Here is a 21,987-nt window from a genome sequence, read left to right as displayed (position 1 = left end):
AGAGCAGAAGCATGTTTTATTCATTTTTTTTAATTTCCCAGATCTAATACTTGGCACATAATAATTTCAAAGTATGGAATGAATACTAAAGTAATCAACTTTAAAAATAAGATTAAAACAATGATTTCTAGAGCTCTATTTCTCAACAGAGCATTTCTAATAAATATATAATACAAATTTCAGAATGGAAACTATGACACCTTTACTTTTGAGTGAATCCTAAAGTCTGTGAAACATCTAAGATAAAGTATTTCCAACACATCTAATCCTGAAATAGCAGTAACTATGAGAAGCAGAGTAATACTTTCCAACTTAATAGAGATGCAATATTAATACATCATTAAAAATTCTGTCAAAAGGAAATTATTATTCTTACCATTACAGTGGCTACTTTATTCAAAGTTCATAGCTCCAAAACTTACGATACTTTGAAAACTGTGTAATAGACATGTGTGCATGAAAATTATGCAGCAATAATCCATGTTAGTACAGAAGGAAATATTTTACAAATATTTCACGTTATAAACGAATTAGTAGAATATAGAATGAACAAAATGGTATGGGTATAGAAATTTCCAGAAAACATCATTTTGTTGACTATCAAATATTGTGTGGAAAAGCCTAGTCCTGAAAAACTTTAGCTTTCTGGAAGCATTCCACAATAGGGTAAGAGTAGTTTTCATTTCCACAACCTGAAAACTTCAGCACTCCATACAGACCACATTCTTCTTCCATGAAACAATGGAGTAGGCAGAAGAAATGCTTTCAAGCATGGGAACTTAGCAGAGGGTGTCTGGGATAGAGCATGAAAGGTGAAGAGCTTCCCACACAGTGAGAAATTATAGAGAACTTTTGAATCAAAGAAAGTCAAAGAAATAGACTGAGGACAGTTTCTTTATATAAAAGTAGCCATTATTGGCCAGTTACAGCTCATATGATTAAGCATATTGTGGAAAAGACTGAATCCCACATTGAGCTTGTCAACCAGACCCACCCACATACGCTCACAGGTGATAATCACTCTGTAGTTTAATTAAGAAAGCAAATCACAATATCAATGTGCATGGCAGAAATAATTTAGAGGAGTATTATCATCTTTTGTCAAACTCTACTTGCTAGAAGGAACATGTTAGAGATAAAGCAGAAGCTGCAGTTTTGGGCAGGCAGATAATTTACTATGCAATACAATCACCTTCAAATCCTTACCTCCCTCCATTGCCCTCCCATGCCCGCAGACTTTCTAAGCCACAATACAACATTCCTCTTTCCCAAGCATTCTGTCTTTCCTCTTTTCTGTGCGTCTGAACACAGCATTCTTCTGCCTGAAGAGCCTTTTTCTCTTTCCCATGCCACCTGACTCATACACAGTTTTCATGAAGCTTGTGAAAAGTCTCCTTTGTGAAGCCTACTCTGAATCGCTGAGAACACAAATTGTTGCTTCTCAGTGACTTGACTTTGGTCCACTACAGCAGTAGCTACAATGTATGATATTGCTTATCTTGCCTTCTATGCCATTAGATTATGATGGCTAATTTCATTAGTCATTTTCTTTTCTACAAAATCTCTTTCCGTCTACGAAAGCAGAAAGAGAGAGAACAGACGACCCAGGTACTATTCACTGATAACTGTGATGGATCAGGCACTGTGCTAAAAAGTCTTGGAAATGAAAAATGACAGACTCATTTGTTAGGCAGAAAAGTAGCAACAGAGAAGTTCAGGTATACAAGTACCAGGCATTAATTAAGGAGGCTGCATGGCATTTACAGATGGAAAGCTTTGCCAGACTACAAAGAATGTTCCCAAGATGTGGATAAGAACCAACCCAATCTAGACATCTTGATCTATGTTAAGAATTTTGATCTGAATATTAAGCTTAATAACAGAAGTTTCTGAGCTAATCAAAGTAATGCTAATAGGTAAAATGAAAAATGCAGAGTATCTTTGGAGTCCAACTCCCTTCTCCTATTACTTTCCCTCTCATTGATAAGACCACTGAATACTACCTACAGGTTTAACCCTATTCAAAGTTAAGTGAAAAAACAAAACAAAACAAAACATGGTCCTTTGGTTCTTTTCTCCATGTAGAGCTTCTCATGAAGCCTAAAGAAATATCACGAGACATAATACGTATCTTAAGGTAATACAGGCTTTAAAGAGGTGGCATAGCACAACAGGTAAAATTCTGGACTCTGGATTTAGGTTACCTGGCTTCAAATACATCTCAGCACTTATAAGCTCATTAGCCTGACAATACATCATTAGCAAATAAAAAATTACTAGATAGAAATGAGCTGTTATTGTTAACTTTATTATTTTACTAACCTAATATTACTATAGAAAAGTTTAAATATCGAGGCACACTCAGATTCTTTGACTCTTAATCCTACTCTCTTGCCATCCCCAAATGGCAAGTTAAAATTTGTTATGCTGATTTTTACCAGAGTTCCAATAACTAAACTCCAAAGTTATTCCTTTTGCCAAGTTGTCACCTTCTGCTTTGGGACAGGTAAAGGTGGGGAAAGAATACTAAAAGTCAGAAGACCTGTGGTCAATTTTAAGGTTAAAACAATAACAACAACAAAAAAACCTGTGGTTATAATTTATGACATAAAACTCTAGTCTTAGTTATCTACCATACAAGTTTGAGCAAGCAAGCTCTAAATTGATTTTTAAGGAAATTCTTAACTTTGCCCAGATCATGTCCTACTTTTGAGTAGATATAGACTTGTTTACTTATAAGATCCTATTTTCATTACATTTCATAAAGATATGTCAATCTTGCTTTTAGCTCAGCTGAATGTGAATTTATATAAAATATCTGCAATTCATACCCTGTCAGAATCAAAAACTTAGCTGAGAGAAATAAATTTATAAAGATCAAAAGTAGCAGTCTTCACTCCAATGAATAATCTAAATTTTATCAGAAAGCTACATATCCAGACTATATTATTTTGGACTCTGCAGAATTGCTTTTCCTCAGCTGCAGTTTGTCTGTATCAGAAACACCAGTAAAAGTCAGAATTCATTGTTTAAAAATGTATTCAGTGGGCAAATAATACAGTCTCTTACATTTTTTAATACAATAAATAAATTAGGCACTAAAATTTTTTAATGTCATTGGTGAAGTCCAGCTCCTACTTTTTGTTCAGGATCGTTTTCCTAAACATGTATTCAACTTTATTCCATCAGGAAAAGTATATAGTTACCATGTGCTTTTATTTAGACCTATCTGCATATCTCGAGAGCACCAGCTGATATGAAAGACTATCTCAAAGACTATTCTGAAGTGCTATTCTATGTATTATATTTCTGAGGAAACTGGGTCCTTAATAAATATCATTTATTGAGATTGGTCTTATACACACATAAATTAAATTTATACATAGCATATGTATATACATACATAATTTTAACTTATGTAGTATGATTAATTTTTGAGTGATACTATTATCAGTCTAACATGTATATCTGGCTAGAAGATACTTTTGAGCAAGGTTGATACCCAACAATGACACTAAACACATTTATCAGATATAAATACAAAAGAAAATATTTTAAGAATATTTGATACTCACTCTAAGCCCAGGAAATCCTGGAGGACCAATGCTTCCTACAAGTCCCTATATAAAAGAAACATACAAAATTGGATAAATGATTCTAACCTATTAATGTGATTTTCTAAATTTGAAGACAAAACTATCTAGGAAAAAATATCAGATTTCACCCTCTTTCAGAGCTAACTTCTGAAACTTCCCTACCCTTCTTATGCATCCTCCTAAGAAGTGAAAATCTCAGGTTCGCAGGTTATATTCTTTGAAGGTGACCCTGACTCCATGCTTCTGAATGCATTGACTACCACCCTAGCCTGGTATGAAGATTTCTCTGTCTCTCATATATCTAATAAAGGCAATAATTCTAGTAGCAATAAGCATCAGAGGCATAACAAGCCTATACATTTTAAGAAGAGACAGCTGTCAGCATACAGAGTTAGAACTTTTTCAGATGGTTTAAAACACTATCAACTCATTTGAAGCATATTATTTAAATTTTCTAATCTGCAGTTTTCTCAGACAAAACAAAATAACAGTAATACATAATTATATTTGTATTAATAAATATTCTCATTGTTGTAAAGATCACAATGAAAAACATACTATGGAAAAGGTTTTGAAAATTTTCATCAATTATACAAATGCCAGAAATTATTAACATTGTTAAATAATGTATATGAGATTTTAAACTTATCAATATTAATTTTTAAATGTTTTGTGATGGTCTTTTGCACTAACTCACTCCATGTCTAAATATAGGAGCTACTCCAAATGTAGGCTATATGGATTATGTAGTCGATTCTAATTCATAAGATTCCTTAATTTTTATGCAATACTTATATGACATAGATTAGAGGAAAGCTATTGGATACACTCAGAGAGAAAAAACTGAAGATATTTCTACCTACATTCAAAAAATAGCAAAGTACCATCATCCTTTGATAATGTAATTACACTAATTTTAGAATGGTAACTCCCTGATATGAAGATCGGCTATCTGAACAATCCCAAAGGAGAAGACTTTCCTGTAAAATATTCAGAAGAAAGCTAGATCAATAACAAATTTGAGTCCAGAAGAACAATCACTGAGTTCACAACTTTTACGTGAGGCTTGTTACTGCCTTCGTGTACATGAAGACTTCTTTCCCACCCTGTCCAAATACAGTATTGCTCAGATAGTTCTAATACTTCACTTAAACAGTCACATTTAACATGGTCAAATAACAGAATATAATGATTATCTCTCAAGTAAAAATTTGTTTTATGACATTGTGGGCTTATTGCCCATATGATAAATCAATGGGGAATGCGCATAGTGCCCTGGAAACCCAATGTGGCACTGGCCTTAGACTGCAAGTTCGGACCATCACAGTTTACTCACAGGGCTGCCATCCAGACCAGCAGAGCCTCTTTCTCCAAAGTCACCTGGAAAACCCTGTCTCCGGGAAAGAGGAAGAAATGCTGTTAAAGTCAACACAAATCTTTTTGTTCTTGTTTTCTGATAAAGAATCTAGTAAGAGCCATTTTCTAGCCTCTAACTTATCATGCAGTTAAAAACTTTGTTTGCATGACACTGATTTTGTTAGGTACAATAATTCTGTATTTTATAAAATTTCTTGTATATGCCACATAATACATACAAAAATACTATGTTAGAGAACATAGAAATTTATTATGGGAAGAATCACTGCATGGAGGCAATCTGATTGCAGGGTCAATGCTCTTTTTTTTTTTTTTTTAATCATGATGAAGGAGTGCACTTTTTTAATTTTAATTTTATTTTTTTAAGATTTTTATTTATTTATTTATACAAGCACTGGGTACAGTCAGAAGCACAGGAGGGTGAGATAATTCGCCAGAGCCAGAGCGGGGAACAAAGCAGGCAGACCAACAAAATACACTGCTGAGGGGAGCGGCAGGAGAGGTCTGTCAATTCATGTGGGACCCTCACCAGCCGCCAGGGATCGAACCAGCACTGCAGAGGCTGCGGGCAGCTTCGCAGCACAGCGCTCAACCGCTGCGCCACCGGGGAGGCCCGGTCAATGCTCTTTCTACCATGCTATACTGAGTACTTTAACTCATCATTCCAAGATGTAATATGTAAAAAAATTCATTAAATACAATTTCATTGGGGAAATGCACACCCATGTAAATACTATAAACACAAAATGCAATGCTACTGAAAATTAAGGTTCCCAAATACTTACTGAAAATTCTACATTGTGAAACTATAAAAGGTAATAAAGTAACACATTTCTTATCATAAATCTATTGTAATTCAATTATTCAGTTACTCATATTTCATATGCAAACGTTTCTCTAAAGATTTACTATTGGATTTATCAACCTCAAAACTCACTTTCTTAAACACTGCTTTACAAGAGGTTTGTAGGACATGTCAACATTTTAAATAACACTCATTTTAAAATAGCCTAGAAGACTAAAAAAATAAAAGAACATTATTAGATTCTTATGATTTATGGAGGGAAGCTATGATTAAATATTGTGTTTAACAGACTGTCAAAAATCATTGGTTCACTAGTACAAACATGAATGGGCTAAGTTTAAAAGACGGTTTAACACTGAAAAATTGATGTATGTTTCTAAAGATATAGTTAACTTACACTAGAAGCAGTTTGTCTTATTTTGTAATCAGAGGATGAAGCAAAAACCATCTGTGTAGTCAAGCATATTGCAACCATACCCCTTTCAAAGTCAGTTGAAGTTCAGGCAGGCATTTTGCTTTCATTGTTCTTATAAGTCAAATTCTGTTGTCAACAAGCTCACAAATCTGCAATACATCTTTCAACTCTAGATGAACTAATATGGGTACTTGAATATATTCATGATGCACCATTAATGGAAAAAGCAGAGGAAAAATTCTGTAATAAATCTGAAATGATTGATTTTTGAGATAGATCATAAGTAGGTTTTCCAGAAACCCCAGTAAGATAATAAAGTACAAGTGACATGCTGCATGATTCCACTAATGTGAAATGTCCAGAAGAGGCAAATCCATAAAGACGGAAAGTAGATTAGTGGTTGCCAAAGACCAGTGTTGTGCAGGGGGAATGGGGCGTGACTGCTAATGGGTACAGGGTTTCCTTCTGAAGTGATGAAATGTACTGAAATTACATAGTGTGAGAGTTGCACAACTCTGAATACACTAATATACGAATTGTATACTTTAGAAGGTGAGTTTAATGGAATATGTGTTATACAGTTTTTCTTAAAAAGCAAAGAATTCATTTGAACAAGGAGTGGGGAAAACATCCTTGGGGACTCACTGGAGCTCGCCTAAAGGCGTGTTAAATAGGACTGATGGTTCCCATCCTTATCCAGTAGGAGGAGCTATTCTCTAGTTCAACTCTCCACAAAAAAACATTGCTATTTCTTCCCCCTAAGAGAAGGGGAAGGGGAAGAGAACTGTGACCACTTCTCCCCTTATTACAAAACCTGTACTTTATACAACCAGAATAAAAATAAAATACTGATTTTGTTCTCCTGGTAGTTCACTAGTATGTGTAATAAAGACCACCTGTTCAACTTGACTTTACTGTTGAAACAAATTGAACTAATTTCCACTTTAATTTTTTTAAGTATTATATGTATTAATACTCCTGTCAGTTTACTACCCAAAAAAATGTTTTTCATTTTTAAATTCCCTATGCTAAAGGGATGTAATTTGTTGTATTATTTTTATCCTTTTTGCATGTTCACCATTTGAATCATCAATTTTTCAAACAATTTCTACTAAATCTAGACATTTTTTTGCTTTATGAAATATAGTTGTTAATGTCAGAAATTTAATATATATGTTGAACATATTTATAGAATGTCCTGCCAATGTTTTCTACTGCTGAATGTCATTTTTTGTTCACTGCTTATTCAGTTATTTCAATTCTAGTAACTATAATTTGTTTTTTAATATATGGGAGAGTCTGTATTCCTTTGACAATGAATTTAAATGTTTACAGTCATGTTTCTTCATTGTAAAAAATGATATTAAAGATTGGCTGTGAAATATGGAATAATAAAAAACACTGCCTTTCTAAGAGTTTTTCTTCACTTGAAAAAAATTGTTGCAAATGAAATACGAAATTTTTCTTAGAGAAAATTTACATTTATTATTAAATTTATAAACATTTAATGTAAAACTATAACCATTAATTTAAATCAAATTGTGATCTCATAGAAACATCCTTGCATTGCAAAATGATGTAAGGACCATTTTCTAGGACCATCATCCACAGAAAATTAAATTTTCACTCCTGTACCCAATTTGCCAATTTTATGAATGTGATAATCTTCCAGTGGGCATGCCAGAATTGCATGAAACTTTTACATTGTGCATAATTATCTATTTGAGACTTTCTTTGATCAGTTAGATTTTATTTTATAAAGATATGATGCTTCTGGATTTCATTTAACCTCTTCAAGTTATGGTTGTTTATTTCCACTGTTTGATCAATGTAGGTAGTTCCTAGCCTTTTGTATCTTGTGTCCATGCTTTTGTATGATAATCTGCCTGTAAGCATGGGGGGACTATGACTTGGTTCTTCTAATAGAACATATCAAAGGTGATGGGATGTTACTGATGTGGTTATCTACCATATGCAAACCCAAACCCCTCTTTCCAGGCTGGAGCTAAGGACTTCTCTTCTGAGTTTGATTAAGCAAGCACCTGCATTGGAAACATCCACATGAGAGGAAACTGCAGTTGACCTCTAGGAACCATGAACAATCTGCAGGATGTAAGACTGGCTTAGAGCCAAGAGCCAGCAAAAAAAAAAAAAAAAAAAAAAAAGAGCCCTCAGTTCTATAACCTCAAGGAAATGAATTCTTCTCATCCCTTGGAATGAACTCTTCTCCAGTTAAGTCTCCAGATATAATGCTGCCAGCTGATCTTTTATCCCAACCTTACGATCCTAAGCAGAAGACACAATTAAATAGTATCTTAACTGCTAACCCATGAAAACTGAGAGAGTAAGTGGATGCTGTTTTAAGCCACTGTTTGTGATATCTGTTATACAGCAAAAGAACAGAAAACTAATACAATTGGAGATTTCAATTCTTGATATAGAGAATGCATAAAGTTCCACCGACAAATTTATCCCAGAGTGATGTTGCATATAAGACTACTCGCATTGTTTCTAACTTTTTAAAATTTAAGTAAATCACCTCTGGAGCTTTTTCTACCATTTTTTATTTTCTACTAGAAATTGTAATTAATAATTTGTAATTAATAATTAGACATTTTAAAATATAATCAAATATTTTATGTATTTTGTATAATATAAATGCATTTTTAAAACTTCATCTAACTAGAATTTCATATCAATCTAGTTACCAATGTAAATAACTTTTATCATGCTTCCTAAACTTTGTGTCTCTGCCTATAGTAGACACAAATTTTAGAATAACATTAACTGTTTAATATTGTAAAATGTTTCTTGTTTCTAGATGCAGCTGTTGCAAATACTGCACTAATTCTAGTACCTCTGGAACAATAAAGCAGAACAAAAAGAGAAGCAAGAAAATAAAAGCTTTTCGTTACTAAGAAACAGTAGTTCATTACCCAAAATTCTATTGCATTTATGCTGAGAGAAATATTTAATTCATCTTTCCTCTTACCATAGTGCTTCCAGTGCCTGCAAAAATCTTCAGCACTGTCTTGAGCAGTGTCTGTTTCTATTATTGACAGTGATGCCACATAGCAACCTTCATGGCATTCAGACATGAATAAACAAGAGATATTGAGAGTTATTTCTCTCAGGTCTGAACATTGCTAAACTATGATGGTGTCACAGATGGACACCTATCTTTGCTATTCATGTCTTTGTCTAGTCCTCTTCCATTTTGAATCATGGTTGTACTCTGAGACCAACAGAATGCAGAAGTTACAGTATATGACTTCTGAGACTAGATCACGAAAGACACTCGACCTTCTCTTCATGGGCACTTACTCCAGTGAAGCCAATAGCTACACTGTGAACATATTCCAGCTGCAATGTAGACAGTTTCTCATGAGGAATAAATGAGGGATCCCTAGCAACAACCAGCACTAAGTTGGCCAGAGAGTAAGTGAACTACCTTAAAAAAGCAGATCCTCCAGCCACATTCAATTCTTTAGATGGACAGAGTCATGGTCAAAATCATAACTTTGTGAGAAACCCTAAGCTAGATCCACCCAAATAAGCCACTTCAAAATTCCCAACCCACAGAAACCTTAATAATATACACTTATTGCTGATTTAAACCATTAAGTTGGAGTAATCTGTAACATAGCCAGTGGTAACTAATCTATAGTAACAAGTGAATGTCTAGAATTACAGATCATACAAGCCAATGCTAAGTGTTGGGTCCTGAGTCATAGGAGTAGTTATGTGATGTTTTAATATCTTCATTTTGTTTGTAATGTGCAGGGCTTTGTAAAGCACAGAGTCTAGATCAAGTTTCTCTTTCGCCTGGGTCTAATAATGATACTATTGCCAAACACTAAAATAAAACAAAATCGTATTTTAGATCTGGTATGCCTAAGTAAGTATGTGGCACTAATATTTTATCCAGTCATAGAGACTATATTTGGTAGTATGTCTATACCTTGAAACGCTGGAAAACTTCTGGCTTAGGGATTCTAGTAACAGAGTTATTTTCTTAGTTCTACAGAAAATTAGGAAAATACTAGTATAAAATTTTAAATTATGAGGACTAAAACAGTCATAAAAAACTAAATAAAAATTTTTAAAATGAAAGGAATGCTAAATTTTCTGTTAAAGACTATAGCAAGCTGCACATTTTATTCTTTCTAAACAACAAAGGTTTAGAAACAACATTATCTAAAGTATAAACAGGGCCCCCCTGGTGGCACAGGGGTTAAGACGCAACCTATGAAACTATCTGCAGCCACTGCAACATGAGTTCAATCCCTGGCCAGGGAGCTACCCGCATGTCACAGTAGACCTCTCCTGACTCACTCACTGCTCCCCTCAGCAGTGTACTTCAGTCAATCTGCCTGTTCTGTTCCCCACTCTGTCTCTGGTGAATCCTCTCACCCCCTGCATTTCCAGTCTGCATCCCAGTTCTTGTATGCATAAATAAATAAATCTTAAAAAGAGTTAAAAAAAAATAAAGTATAGACAAAGAAAAACTATTTCATGGAAGGTATATGTACTAAATAGACATTACCAATAAAACCAGAGATTCAAATTTTTCAAGACCGAGTACTGAAAAGGCATGATCAAGCTAGCTTTTCTAGGATTGGAAACACTAAGATAAAACCAAGAAGTTACTTCTACAGATTTGACACATGAATACATAGTACTAAGAAATCACAATTTTTTAAAAAATCTTTCAAAAATAATACATAGGCCATTAGAGGTGTGAAGTATGCTGTGATGGTCTGATCTCTGTCTCCTCTTTTTTCCTCACAGGTAGGACAATTTGGTCCATACTTAAAGGATTGACCATGTTCTGATAGCTGGGGCTACTTTTAAATTTTGGTTTTTGGAATTTGGAAATCAAGGATCTCCATCCCAATTTGCAGAGATAGCATCCACTCAGGCTACCAGAAAAACCAGCTAGGATCTGGATCCCAGTTCTCAAATTCAAATTTCTGCCTTTGTCTTAAAGACTGGTTATCACCGGTCTGGGAATTGAAATCTGCCTTGTTGTGTCCAAGGAAATAATATGGTCTAAACCTCAACCATAAGGGCCCCATCTTACACTTGACATTTTCCCACCCAGAGAATACAGTCCCTGAACCTAATCAAGCCTCCTGCATCTCTGCACTCACATTTCTGACTGATAACTCATAAGGCCTTCCAGATTTTCTCTTACACTATCTGCCCCCCAAATAACTGCTTGCCTCAATTTTTACCTCTTCAGGTCACATTTCTAAAAAAATCAGGCTCTGCCTAGACTTCTCCCAAGTAATTCACTTGGTGTTTCTCTTTTCTGTGTCTGTCCCAACTTTGAAGATGTGTTAAATTCCAAACACTGTGTCAGGCTTCAATTAGTCAGATACAGTTCCTAAAGACTAAGCTCAGTAAAGTAGAATCCAGAAATCATATTTTTCCTGAAAGGTAGAATCACCTAACAATTAATGATAATTTTTCATAATTCTAGTGACAATAGTACTTTCTTTATGCTCAAATTAACTGCAAACTTTTCCTAAAACAAAGAAAACTCTGTCTCCGAATTCTCCATAAAATGAATGTATCTGAGACCCTACTTTGCAGTATGTATTTAAGATTGTCTTGGGTTAAGGATAGAAACTAGTAACAGATGTTTAACAGAAGGATTTTATATTCTGAAATTTTAACACTGAAGTTAGAAGCCAAAATACAGCTTACTTTAAATAGACTCTTCTAACAAAGATGTTGAAAAAACAAGGCGGAGACACTCCTTTCTATAGTTAGGCAAGAAAACATCTCTGTAGTCCAGGTGCCTTGAGAAAATACCCACCATTTAAAGTAGTGATACTTTGATTTTCATAGAACGAAACTGAGTACACACTTTCTCTTTGCCAAATGTTGAATGTGACATGATTTGATTGTTTATAATCCACTATCAGGTCTGAAAAGCTTCTTAGAAAATCTCTGTATTTTGACAACAGTTTTCTAGACGTTGGTGGGAGTAACTTCCATCTCCAATTTCATGTTTGTTTTGAATCCCAACAAGTCATTTCTGGCATAAATATTTTATTTTTTTTAAAGATTTATTTATTTATGCATACAAGAGCTGGGGTGCAGGCCAGAGGTGCAGAGGGGTGAGAGGACTCACCAGAGACAGAGAGTGGGGAACAGAACAGGCAGATCCAGTGAAACATACTGCTGAGGGGAGCAGCAGGTGAGACAAGAGAGGTCCGCTGTGCCATGTGGGTCACCTCCCTGGCCGGGGATCGAACTTGTGCTGTATTGGCTGCAGACAGCTTCATAGGCTGCGCCTTAACCCCTTGCGCCACCAGGGAGGCCCCTATAAATATTTTAGGTTTGTGGAGCCATATAAATCTGCATAACTAATTTAGTATTAGAGACTACTGACTAAATCAATCTGGGAGCCCACTAACATGTTTTTTTAAAGCAACTAAAGAATTTCCTGATTGTGGCACTACAGTATGAAGTTTGCAAAAGAAGCTACTCAGAATTAGGTAATATATTAAAAAGAAGCTACTCAGAATTAGGTAATATATAAAAAACCTAAAGATAGCAAATACATACAAATCCTCTCTCTGCCTTCCTTAATTATTTTAAAAAAGCATTTTCTTTCTATTATAAATTAGTGGATACGTTTATGCTTTTAAAGAATCTGGTACATACCAGATATGCTCCAAGAAGCTTCTCAAAGACAGTAAAACAATTAAATAGAACAGTAGTTCTATGGTATTTCAGTTCTGAACAATAAAGATTGCCTATTATCTTGTTTTCATCCAAGATCTCTGGAGAATGACCTTGAGATGAACCCTAATATCCACAGAATAAAAACTGATTAATAGGCTCTTGAACTTCTACATCCTCAAAGGATGGTTCTATGAAAGGCACCCAACGCTCCCTGGCTGTCCTCAAATGTTAATTGGCAAGAATGAGTTTGATCCAATTGTGACATGGAGAGAGAATATAAAGGAAGGAGTGGAAGAAGTGAAAATATGTCTCAACATCCAAAAGAGTTTAAGTACACAAATACTGACTAATTTGTAACTGATTATATGAAGACTTTAAAAATAACTATTGTGGTTAGCAACTATCTCATATTAAGAACTTGATGTTTAAAAGTAGCTTATAATACAAGAAAAACTTTTCAAATGCTAACAACCTAAGACCAAGGAACAAATAAATTTGTTTATCTACTTTTCATATTCTTTGATCCTAAAGTATACCAAATTCCTAACAAAATCAAATTTCCTACTTTTCCTGGTGGAAAACAAAAACAGATGATGTTACAAACATCAGCTCATCTGTAAACACTGAATAAAAGCAACGTTTGACTTTGGTAAAAAGTTTTCTACCAAGTAATGAAATAACTTAATAATTAATTTCAAAAATACTAATATGAGGCCAGATAATAAATAACTCTTAAATGAGCAAAATAATATTTTAATGTGTCCATTTTCAGTATTTATACTATCTAGCAGAAGGTATCCTTTACTTGTAAGTATAATTTTAAAAATATAGACATCACTAAGGCAGTTGGTTCACAGCAACTTAATAACATGCTTAGTATATACTCAGGGAAATAAGTGATCATTTGTCCAGCAGGATGAGCATATGATTTATGGTAACATTCAAATCTAAGCTTAGCAATGTTACTAATTCACTGAACAACTCTGGACATGACTTTTATTACTCTTTTACGTGTTTGTGCTATGTGTATATGCGATACGATGTCTATATATTTTTTAATATTTTGTTAACTATATCAATACAAGTCAAAAACAAACTCAATAGTGTGCAAAAGTTCATTTTGATTAGTGTTTGGAAAGATGTCAGCCTGAATTATGAAGTTTTCTAAGCTTATTACTGGCAGTATTTTATTCTCATGTCCTCCATCTCATAATGCAAAAAGGTCATGTTCTTTCAGATGTATAGCTTTCTGTCATTTTTTTATGGTAGCTGTAAACCTCTAGTTCTGCCTCTGATTGGAATATCTGTTTCAAATATAATAATAACTCCAATAGACAATTTAATACATAGCCATATTTGTATTCCACACATCTGCTATTTTGCATATCAAATAAAGTAGAAATATCAAAAGATACTTTCATTTTATGATTATTAAAACAACAATCAATGACCATTCTGTCAGAATCATAATCACATAAATTAAAATACTCACATCCCTTGATGTATAATACTGCATGTTAAAATTCCCCTCCAAAGCAAAAGATGATTTTACTTACAATAAACAGAACATAGGGTAGTAGCATTTGTACATAGCTCAGTAACTAAAACAGTCTCTGAGATCAGCCTTGGCATAATTTGACTTGTGGTTGTAATGTATCTTACTCTAATCACAGTGGTTTCCTCATAAACATGGTTGTGTTGTAGTTAAAAACAAGCATATATCACATATATGACATTTTAAAACATAAGACAGATATTCTATTATAAATACTATTTAAGGAAAACAAAATACATGTGCTTTTCAAATATAATTTTTCTAAGGGATTTAAATCTATTTAAAAAAGGCACATATTTTTAAAGCAATAAAACTTTACAAATTTTGTAATGAAAGCAACAGTGCTGCAATCAAATGAAGAACCCAATAATAATTCCATTCACTATTTTTCCACAGCTTTCTTGAACTCCTCTTTTGAATTCAATGGCAACCTGCTGAATAATTTTAAAATTTCTCATGGAGTAAAAACCAGAAATTTCATGGATAATTTTATAGTTCATTATGGCGTAGGACACTAAATTACCTACTGCCAAGATAGAATTTATGTCTGTATAAGACCAGTATTAATAAATGAAGCTCAGACTTAGATATGTTGCTCTGCACTAGACCTTAACTTATTAATTTATTAATAAATGAAGTTAACTTATTAATTACTTCAGTAATATGTGCAGGGGCTTTGAGAAGATATTCAGGGGCTAAAAAAAAAAAAGTAACGTACCAACACAGTGAAGCATAATAATATAGAATTAATTGATATGTTATACAAAAATCTAATAAAGTACTTGAGAATGAAAAATGGTGATGATGTAATAGTAATGGTAATAGTTTCTGTGGCTATAATTGCCACTGATAAGTTTCTTTTTTTTTTTTTTTGAGGTAACATTGGTTTATAGCACTGTATATGATTCCAAGGAATAGGATCGTACCTTTTCAGATTAGCTTTAAAGTTGAATATAAAGGCAAGAATTTTTTAAAATCTCTTGACAGATTGGCTAGTTTTTCTTAATAAATTAAAATCTAAAATGGACAAAATATAGTTTTATCACATTTTGGTCAAACATCAGAAAATAAATGATGCTCTTGTAAGCATATTAGTATAATTGACAGTAGAAATACCTAAGTACTAAGGAAAGGATCCTGGGTTTACATTGAGAGCAGCTGGGCTCAATTCTTGATTTAACTTTTAATTATGTGATTGAGAACAAGTATTTTAACATCACTGACCTAATTCTCCTGACCTATATAATGGTAACATTAATACCTATTCTAATATATCTTCAAGAAAAATTACAAAGCTAAAATAATTAAATGCTTTAAAGGGATATAAATTTTCTGGAGACATTTGTAATCCATCAGCATTATATTTATATTCACCAAAATTTTAGGAAAACCTATTAAAAATTCAAGTTTCGTCCTCATACGGAAGGTAGTGTAGCACAGAATATCTCGCCCTAAATACTCTTTGAATAGTAGTAAACTGAAAAGCAGGTGGCCTTTCAGTGATTCAGTCAGGTTAATCTGAAGACACTTCTCTGAACCCCAGTTTTCTCATTTGTACAATTTGGGAGATAGGATGATGTCAAAATTTCTTCCCATCTCTGAAATTACTATGTTATTTAGTAAAATTTACTTTCTATGATTTTTTAAATGCAAAAACGTAAGATTATGTAGTAAACTAGATTATGAAGTAATAATCTCTAGCAGGCATTTCTGCAACTTCTAAAACAGGATACTATTAATATTTTTAATTGTGTATTTTCTGTGACATTGTGTCTCCTAATTATGAAGACAAAGGTTTCTCTCACTGGTATATTAAAAGGGTTAGAAGTGTTAAATTCAGAATTATTTTTAAAATCTAAAATTTCTTTTACATTCTCAGGCATTATTGATAGACTACTGATGTGGCAAAAATTGAACTCTGTTAAATGGATGGTGAGCGGTGATAACACAGACAACTACATTCATAGGCAAAAGCTGAGATATAAGCTCAGACTTAGATATGTTGCTCTGCATTAAACCTTAAGAAAAAAGAATCAAATTACCTGTCTTCCCTTAAGACCCTTCTTCCCACGGACCCCAGGAACACCCTAGAATATAGAAAAGTCAAAAGTAAATATTTGTTGAATAAATGAATGAGTAGACAATACAGATCTTTTATCCCTCAAACATCAATCAAGTGGCCCTTTTTTCTTTCTTTATAACAAAACCCAGATTTTTCTCCAAGAACCACACTGTCTGTACTTCCATACCAGATCCTTTTATTCTTCTGGTGATAGTTACTAGTTTGGTGGTACGCATTCAACCAAAGTTGGCATAACCAGACAGGAAGGTCTTTTTTGCCATACCTAAGGGGCAATTATCTCCTTTCTGTCTCCTGGTCTTTATGACTGGACATAAACAAAGGCAGATTTAGCTTTTACACTGGCAATCTTGCAATCACAAGGGAATCCAGTCTTAAGATAAAGCTTACATGGGGAACAGAAAAGCAGAGGATGATATTGCTGTGCTCAAGATCATACTGTACCAAGATCCCACCTAACCCATGGATTTAAGTTCTTGCACAAAGTAGTACAACTTAGTATCCAAGTATTCAGTTTCAGAGCCAGTTATTTATGTTCAAATCCTGCCTCTGCTCCAATTACCTTAAATAGTCTTAGCCAAATCTTTCCTTTCTGTGTGTGCCTCATTTTCCTAATCTACAGTGAAAATAATAATAATAGTACTTATCTCACTGGGCTTTGTGAGCATTAAAAGAGTTTAATTCATTGGAAGTAGGGCTGACCCTTGAACCATGTGGGAATTTAGAGATGCAAATCCTTGAGCACCCAAAACTTTACTAATAGCCTGCTGTTGACTTGCCTTTCTGAAAATATAAACAGTTGATTAGCATATTTTATATATGCATTATACACTGTATTATTACAAAAAAGTTGGAAGAAAGAATTTATTTAAAAAATTATAAGGAAGGGCCTCCCTGGTAGCACAAGGGGTTAAGTGTCAGCACCGTGAAGCTATCCAGAGTGACTGCAGCACAGCCAAGAGCTCAATGCTCCATCTCTGGTGGCCAGGGAGCTAACCCACATGGCACAGCAGACCTCTCCTGACTCGCCTGCTGCTCCCCTCAGCAGTGTATTTCAGTCAATCTGCCTATTCTGTTCCTCACTCTATCTTTGGTGAATCCCCCACCTTTGGCCTATACCCCAGTTCATGCATAAATACATAAATCTTTAAAAAAATAAAAAATCATAAGGAAGTGAAAATAATGTACAGTACTATACTGTATTTATCAATACTGTAAGTTTATATCATTTGTTTATAAAAATATCCACTTCTCAGTGGCCCCATGAAGTTCAAACCCATGTTACTGAAAGGTCAACCGTATTTGCATAACACCATATATATAATATATCATATATATTATTAATAATATATTATTAATATAATAATATAATATTAATAATATATATGATATATATGTGTGTGTATATATATATATAAAACCACTTAATAAGTCTCATTTTTAAATCAGTTTGGGTTGGGGTTGTCTGTTATTTGCAGTCCAAAACATTCTAACTGATTTAACTACTTTGAGACTTATTATCACTTATAAGCCTTCAAAGCTAAGAAATCTGCCAGGACTACGTAGTTTGGGATTTATAATACATATAGACAAATTAGAAGATATCATTTTCTGGAGTCATCCATCCAATTTCAATTCAGTAGTGTTGATAAAAGCTCATGTGAGGTCTCTGTCTATAAAGGCTTAATACGTTAGACCAAGCGGACTCATTTCATTAAACCTTCATGCATTTTCACAAAATATAACCAATTTTTTTATAAAGCAATAAACTAATTTTCCAAAACTCTAGTACAATCACTAGGTTTAGGCAAAAAAACCAAAGGATAATGCAGAAAGAGCTACATATGTTCTTCTTCATGTATTATCCTATATTGACTTCTAAAAAGGTCTTTTGCTTCCATTTGTTTTTCGGGATTGATTAGCATAATATTAATACCCAGTTAGCTAAACCATTGATGGTTTTATTATTTTTTAAAGATTTATTTATTTCTGCATACAAGAGCTGGGGTGTAGGCCAGAGGTGTGGGGCGGGGTGAGAGGATTCGACAGAGTGGGGAGTAGAACAGGAGGATCTACTGAAATACACTGCTGAGGGGAGCAGTGGGTGAGTCAGGAGAGGTCTGCTGTGCCATGTGGGTAGCTCCCCGGCCAGGGATCAAACTCGTGCTGCAGTGGCTGCAGACAGCTTCATAGGTTGTGTCTTACCACTTGCTCCACCAGGGAGGCCCTATTGGTGGTTTTAATGAGAACTTTGAAATGTCAAAAGTATTAGGACATGGTACCCACAATAAGCAAGATATTGCAAGATGGTTTTATATTTATGGTTTGACACAGGTCTTGATATTTTCATATAGACTGATAAAAATTAGTGAGTATAATTACAGGCAGTTTTCCTATTGGTGGAGTGTCAACAAGAGGATCCTTACATCCAATAACATTTTGCAAGAATATATACTTCATTTATTTTATGACTAAAAATAAATTCATGTTAAAATCAAAAAAGAGTCTATCATGAACAACAGAGTAATTAACAATGTAAACAATATATACTCATTTGGGTCAAGAAGGAGGAACTCAATTCTTTACATGATACTTGTGAGATCACGTTGACGCAATGTTGCAAGTGAAAGAAATGAATTGCATGTCCACAAAGGGGAATTCTTCACCTCATGTCACCAAAAAAGACTCAATATTTTAATTATCATTACAATACATTTAAGCTCTAAATATTTCTTCTTTGAGTAGCATACACAATACAAACAATGCAAACCAACATTACCTCAATTTTTTTAAAAAGTGATTTAACTCATTAACTTAAAAAAAACTACATATTTGAAAAATTCACTTACCAAAGAATATGATATACTTTTATTTATAATTATCAAGTTTCCATAAATAAAAATTTTGTTCTGAGCAGTATTCCAATAGTAATAGAAGGGAGTGCTAACTTCTGAATGTAACCTCTAATTTCAAACTTTATGAAAATATACTATCATTGTTCCATTTACTTTTTATAATTAGTCTCACTGTAAGTGAAGGAACACAGATAGGAATCACTGACTTGCATATGACACTAAAAGCTAGGTATCATGAAATATGCTAGAATTCTGTATCTTGACTATGTCTTTTCAGTAAAACCATTTTCAAAAGGCTCTATCATTATTCATAAGTACCCTCATTTATGAACAGCTGACCTCCATTAATAAATCAAAGAAAAAAGGGCAAGTGATTTACTGCATACTGCATTACAAAATACAAGACCATTCAAGATTTTATATACACATTAAAGATTAATGAGTTACAACACAATATTTTCATAATTAGGTATTTTAATACTTCAATTGGTTTTCAAAAATTCAGCTTCAATGAACAATATATTTGTATAAAATTTAAGAAAATTTAGCTATAATTCTGGTAGGTGATTTTTCCTAAAGCTGACTTGCTCCACCCAGTAAAATTACCTGCCTGGCATCTGAGTATATGACCCCTCCTCTATATTATAAGTGTATCACCTTACAAGTGAAAATGGAAATGGACCTACTCTTTGTCCTTCAGGTCCCAATTGTCCTGCTTCTCCAGGAGAGCCAATGAAACCCTTAAAGTAAGCAAATAATATTTATATTATTTTCATTTGTAAAAAAATTCCAATTAAAGCATTTTCATATCAATTATAAATCTTTAAAGTATGAAGATTTCCCCTCATTTTGATTTTCTTCCAAAATTACACATCAATCTTTTCATATATTAATGGTTAACAAAAATTAAGGACACAAAATCTTTTCTCCATTGATTTATATAGAAGATACAGGCAGAATGAAGGTTATCAAAGGAATATAAGAGGAGGAGGAAGAAATTCATTCCAATGTGGCAGGATGTAACAGCAATAAAACAAGAGGTTGATACATCTACAGATTAGGTAAAATCTTGATAAGGATGAAGAACACTCCAAACAGAATAATTACAATAAGCAGATACAAATAGAGGGAACTCAGTGTTTATAAATGGTAATTAAAAGCATTTTATATATATAAATGCTTTTTATATATAAAGCAAAGCATAAATAATACTCTACCACAATCCCCTACGTTTTATAAGTATTTTGCTGTCAAATCATCTATATTTGTCTTTGTCATTCTGATTTGCTCTACTACACATAATTCCCTCAAATTCCTTTGCAATAATTGGCAACATTTTGTCTTTTCCTTCCCTATAGTTGAAGAAGTTGAAGCTGTTTAAAGCTTTTTAATTTGAATTATCCCCAATTGTTTATTTTTTTAAAGATTTATTTATTTATGCATACAAGAGCTGGGGCACAGGCTAGAGATGCAGGGGGCGGTGAGAGGATTCACCAGAGACAGAGTGGGGAACAGAACAGGCAGACTGAAACACACTGCTAAGGCGAGCAGCAGGAGAGCTCTGCTGCACCATGTAGGTTGCTCCCTGGCTGGCCAGGGATCGGTCTCATGTTGCAGATGCCGCAGATTGCATCATAGTGCGGTGCCTAACACCTTGCACCACCAGGGAGGGCCCCCAATTGTTTATTTTTTATTTTTATTTACCTTGTCATAATGATCAAGTCTCCAGAAACTTTTGTGATTTATGTCATAGAACATACGGTCAATATTTCGTCTATATAATTTAAGTCATATATTAATCTTTAATCCATTTTGAATTTATTTTTGGACATGGAGTTAGAAAGTGATCTAACTTCATTCTTTCACATATGGCTGTCCAGCTTCCTCTCTAAATGTATGATGACACCTGCTTCATTATAAATTAAGTAATGATGCATGTGTATTTCTTTGTTTCACTGATCCATCTGTCTATTGGTATGGCAATACCATACTGTTTTACTGTTGCTTGAAAACTAAATCAGGTATTGTGAAACCTGTTTTTCTCTGGGTTGTTTTTGGGTTGTTTTTCAAGGTCTTTTATGGATCCATATACAATTTAAATGTTTTAATTTCTTTGAAAGATACAGTCTGATGGAAATTGAATAAAATTTATATATTGCGTTAGGTACAATTGTATAATCATTTTGATTAAATTGATTCTTCCTATCTATGAGCATGGTCTGTCTATTCATTTACTGATGTCACAATCTAAACACTTTAATGATCTCTGTAGTTCTCATTGTATTGAGGTTATTGGCATATGATTGTTGATAGCAATCTCTTATGAAGACTATTTCTATAGCAATTTCCTCTCTTTTCTAATTGTTCAATATTTACTTTCCTTTTCCTTGTTAGTCTAGCTAGAGGTTTACCTATCCAGTGTTTCTTATTAAAGAACCAACTTTTAGCTTCACTGATCTCTTAAATAATCTCTTTGGTCTCTATTTTGTTTATTTCTGCTATTTTTTATTATTTCCTTCCTTCAACTAACCTTAGGTCTGGTTTGTTCATCCCTTTCAAGTTGATTTTGGTGTAGTATTAAATTGTTTTTTTGGATTTTTTTCTT

The 21,987-nt window shown here is 33.6% G+C and overlaps 1 protein-coding gene across 1 annotated transcript in view; it reads right to left on the bottom strand.

Moving 5' to 3' along the window:
• Positions 1-21,987, bottom strand: part of COL24A1 (collagen type XXIV alpha 1 chain) — a gene marked incomplete at both ends in the record, with an annotated part of 264,900 nt that overhangs the window by 177,340 nt on the left and 65,573 nt on the right. Inside the window, 4 exons of the mRNA XM_084243185.1 lie at positions 3,576-3,620; positions 4,933-4,986; positions 16,490-16,534; positions 20,069-20,122. Coding sequence (XP_084099311.1) covers positions 3,576-3,620; positions 4,933-4,986; positions 16,490-16,534; positions 20,069-20,122 — 198 coding nt within the window. The remainder of the gene's footprint in view (positions 1-3,575; positions 3,621-4,932; positions 4,987-16,489; positions 16,535-20,068; positions 20,123-21,987) is intronic.

This window comes from Talpa europaea (assembly GCF_964194135.1).
Source record: "Talpa europaea genome assembly, chromosome: 9".
Taxonomy (NCBI): Eukaryota; Metazoa; Chordata; class Mammalia; order Eulipotyphla; family Talpidae; genus Talpa; species Talpa europaea.
Note: the sequence above shows the minus strand (reverse complement) of the source record. Positions and strands in the feature narration are given on the sequence as shown.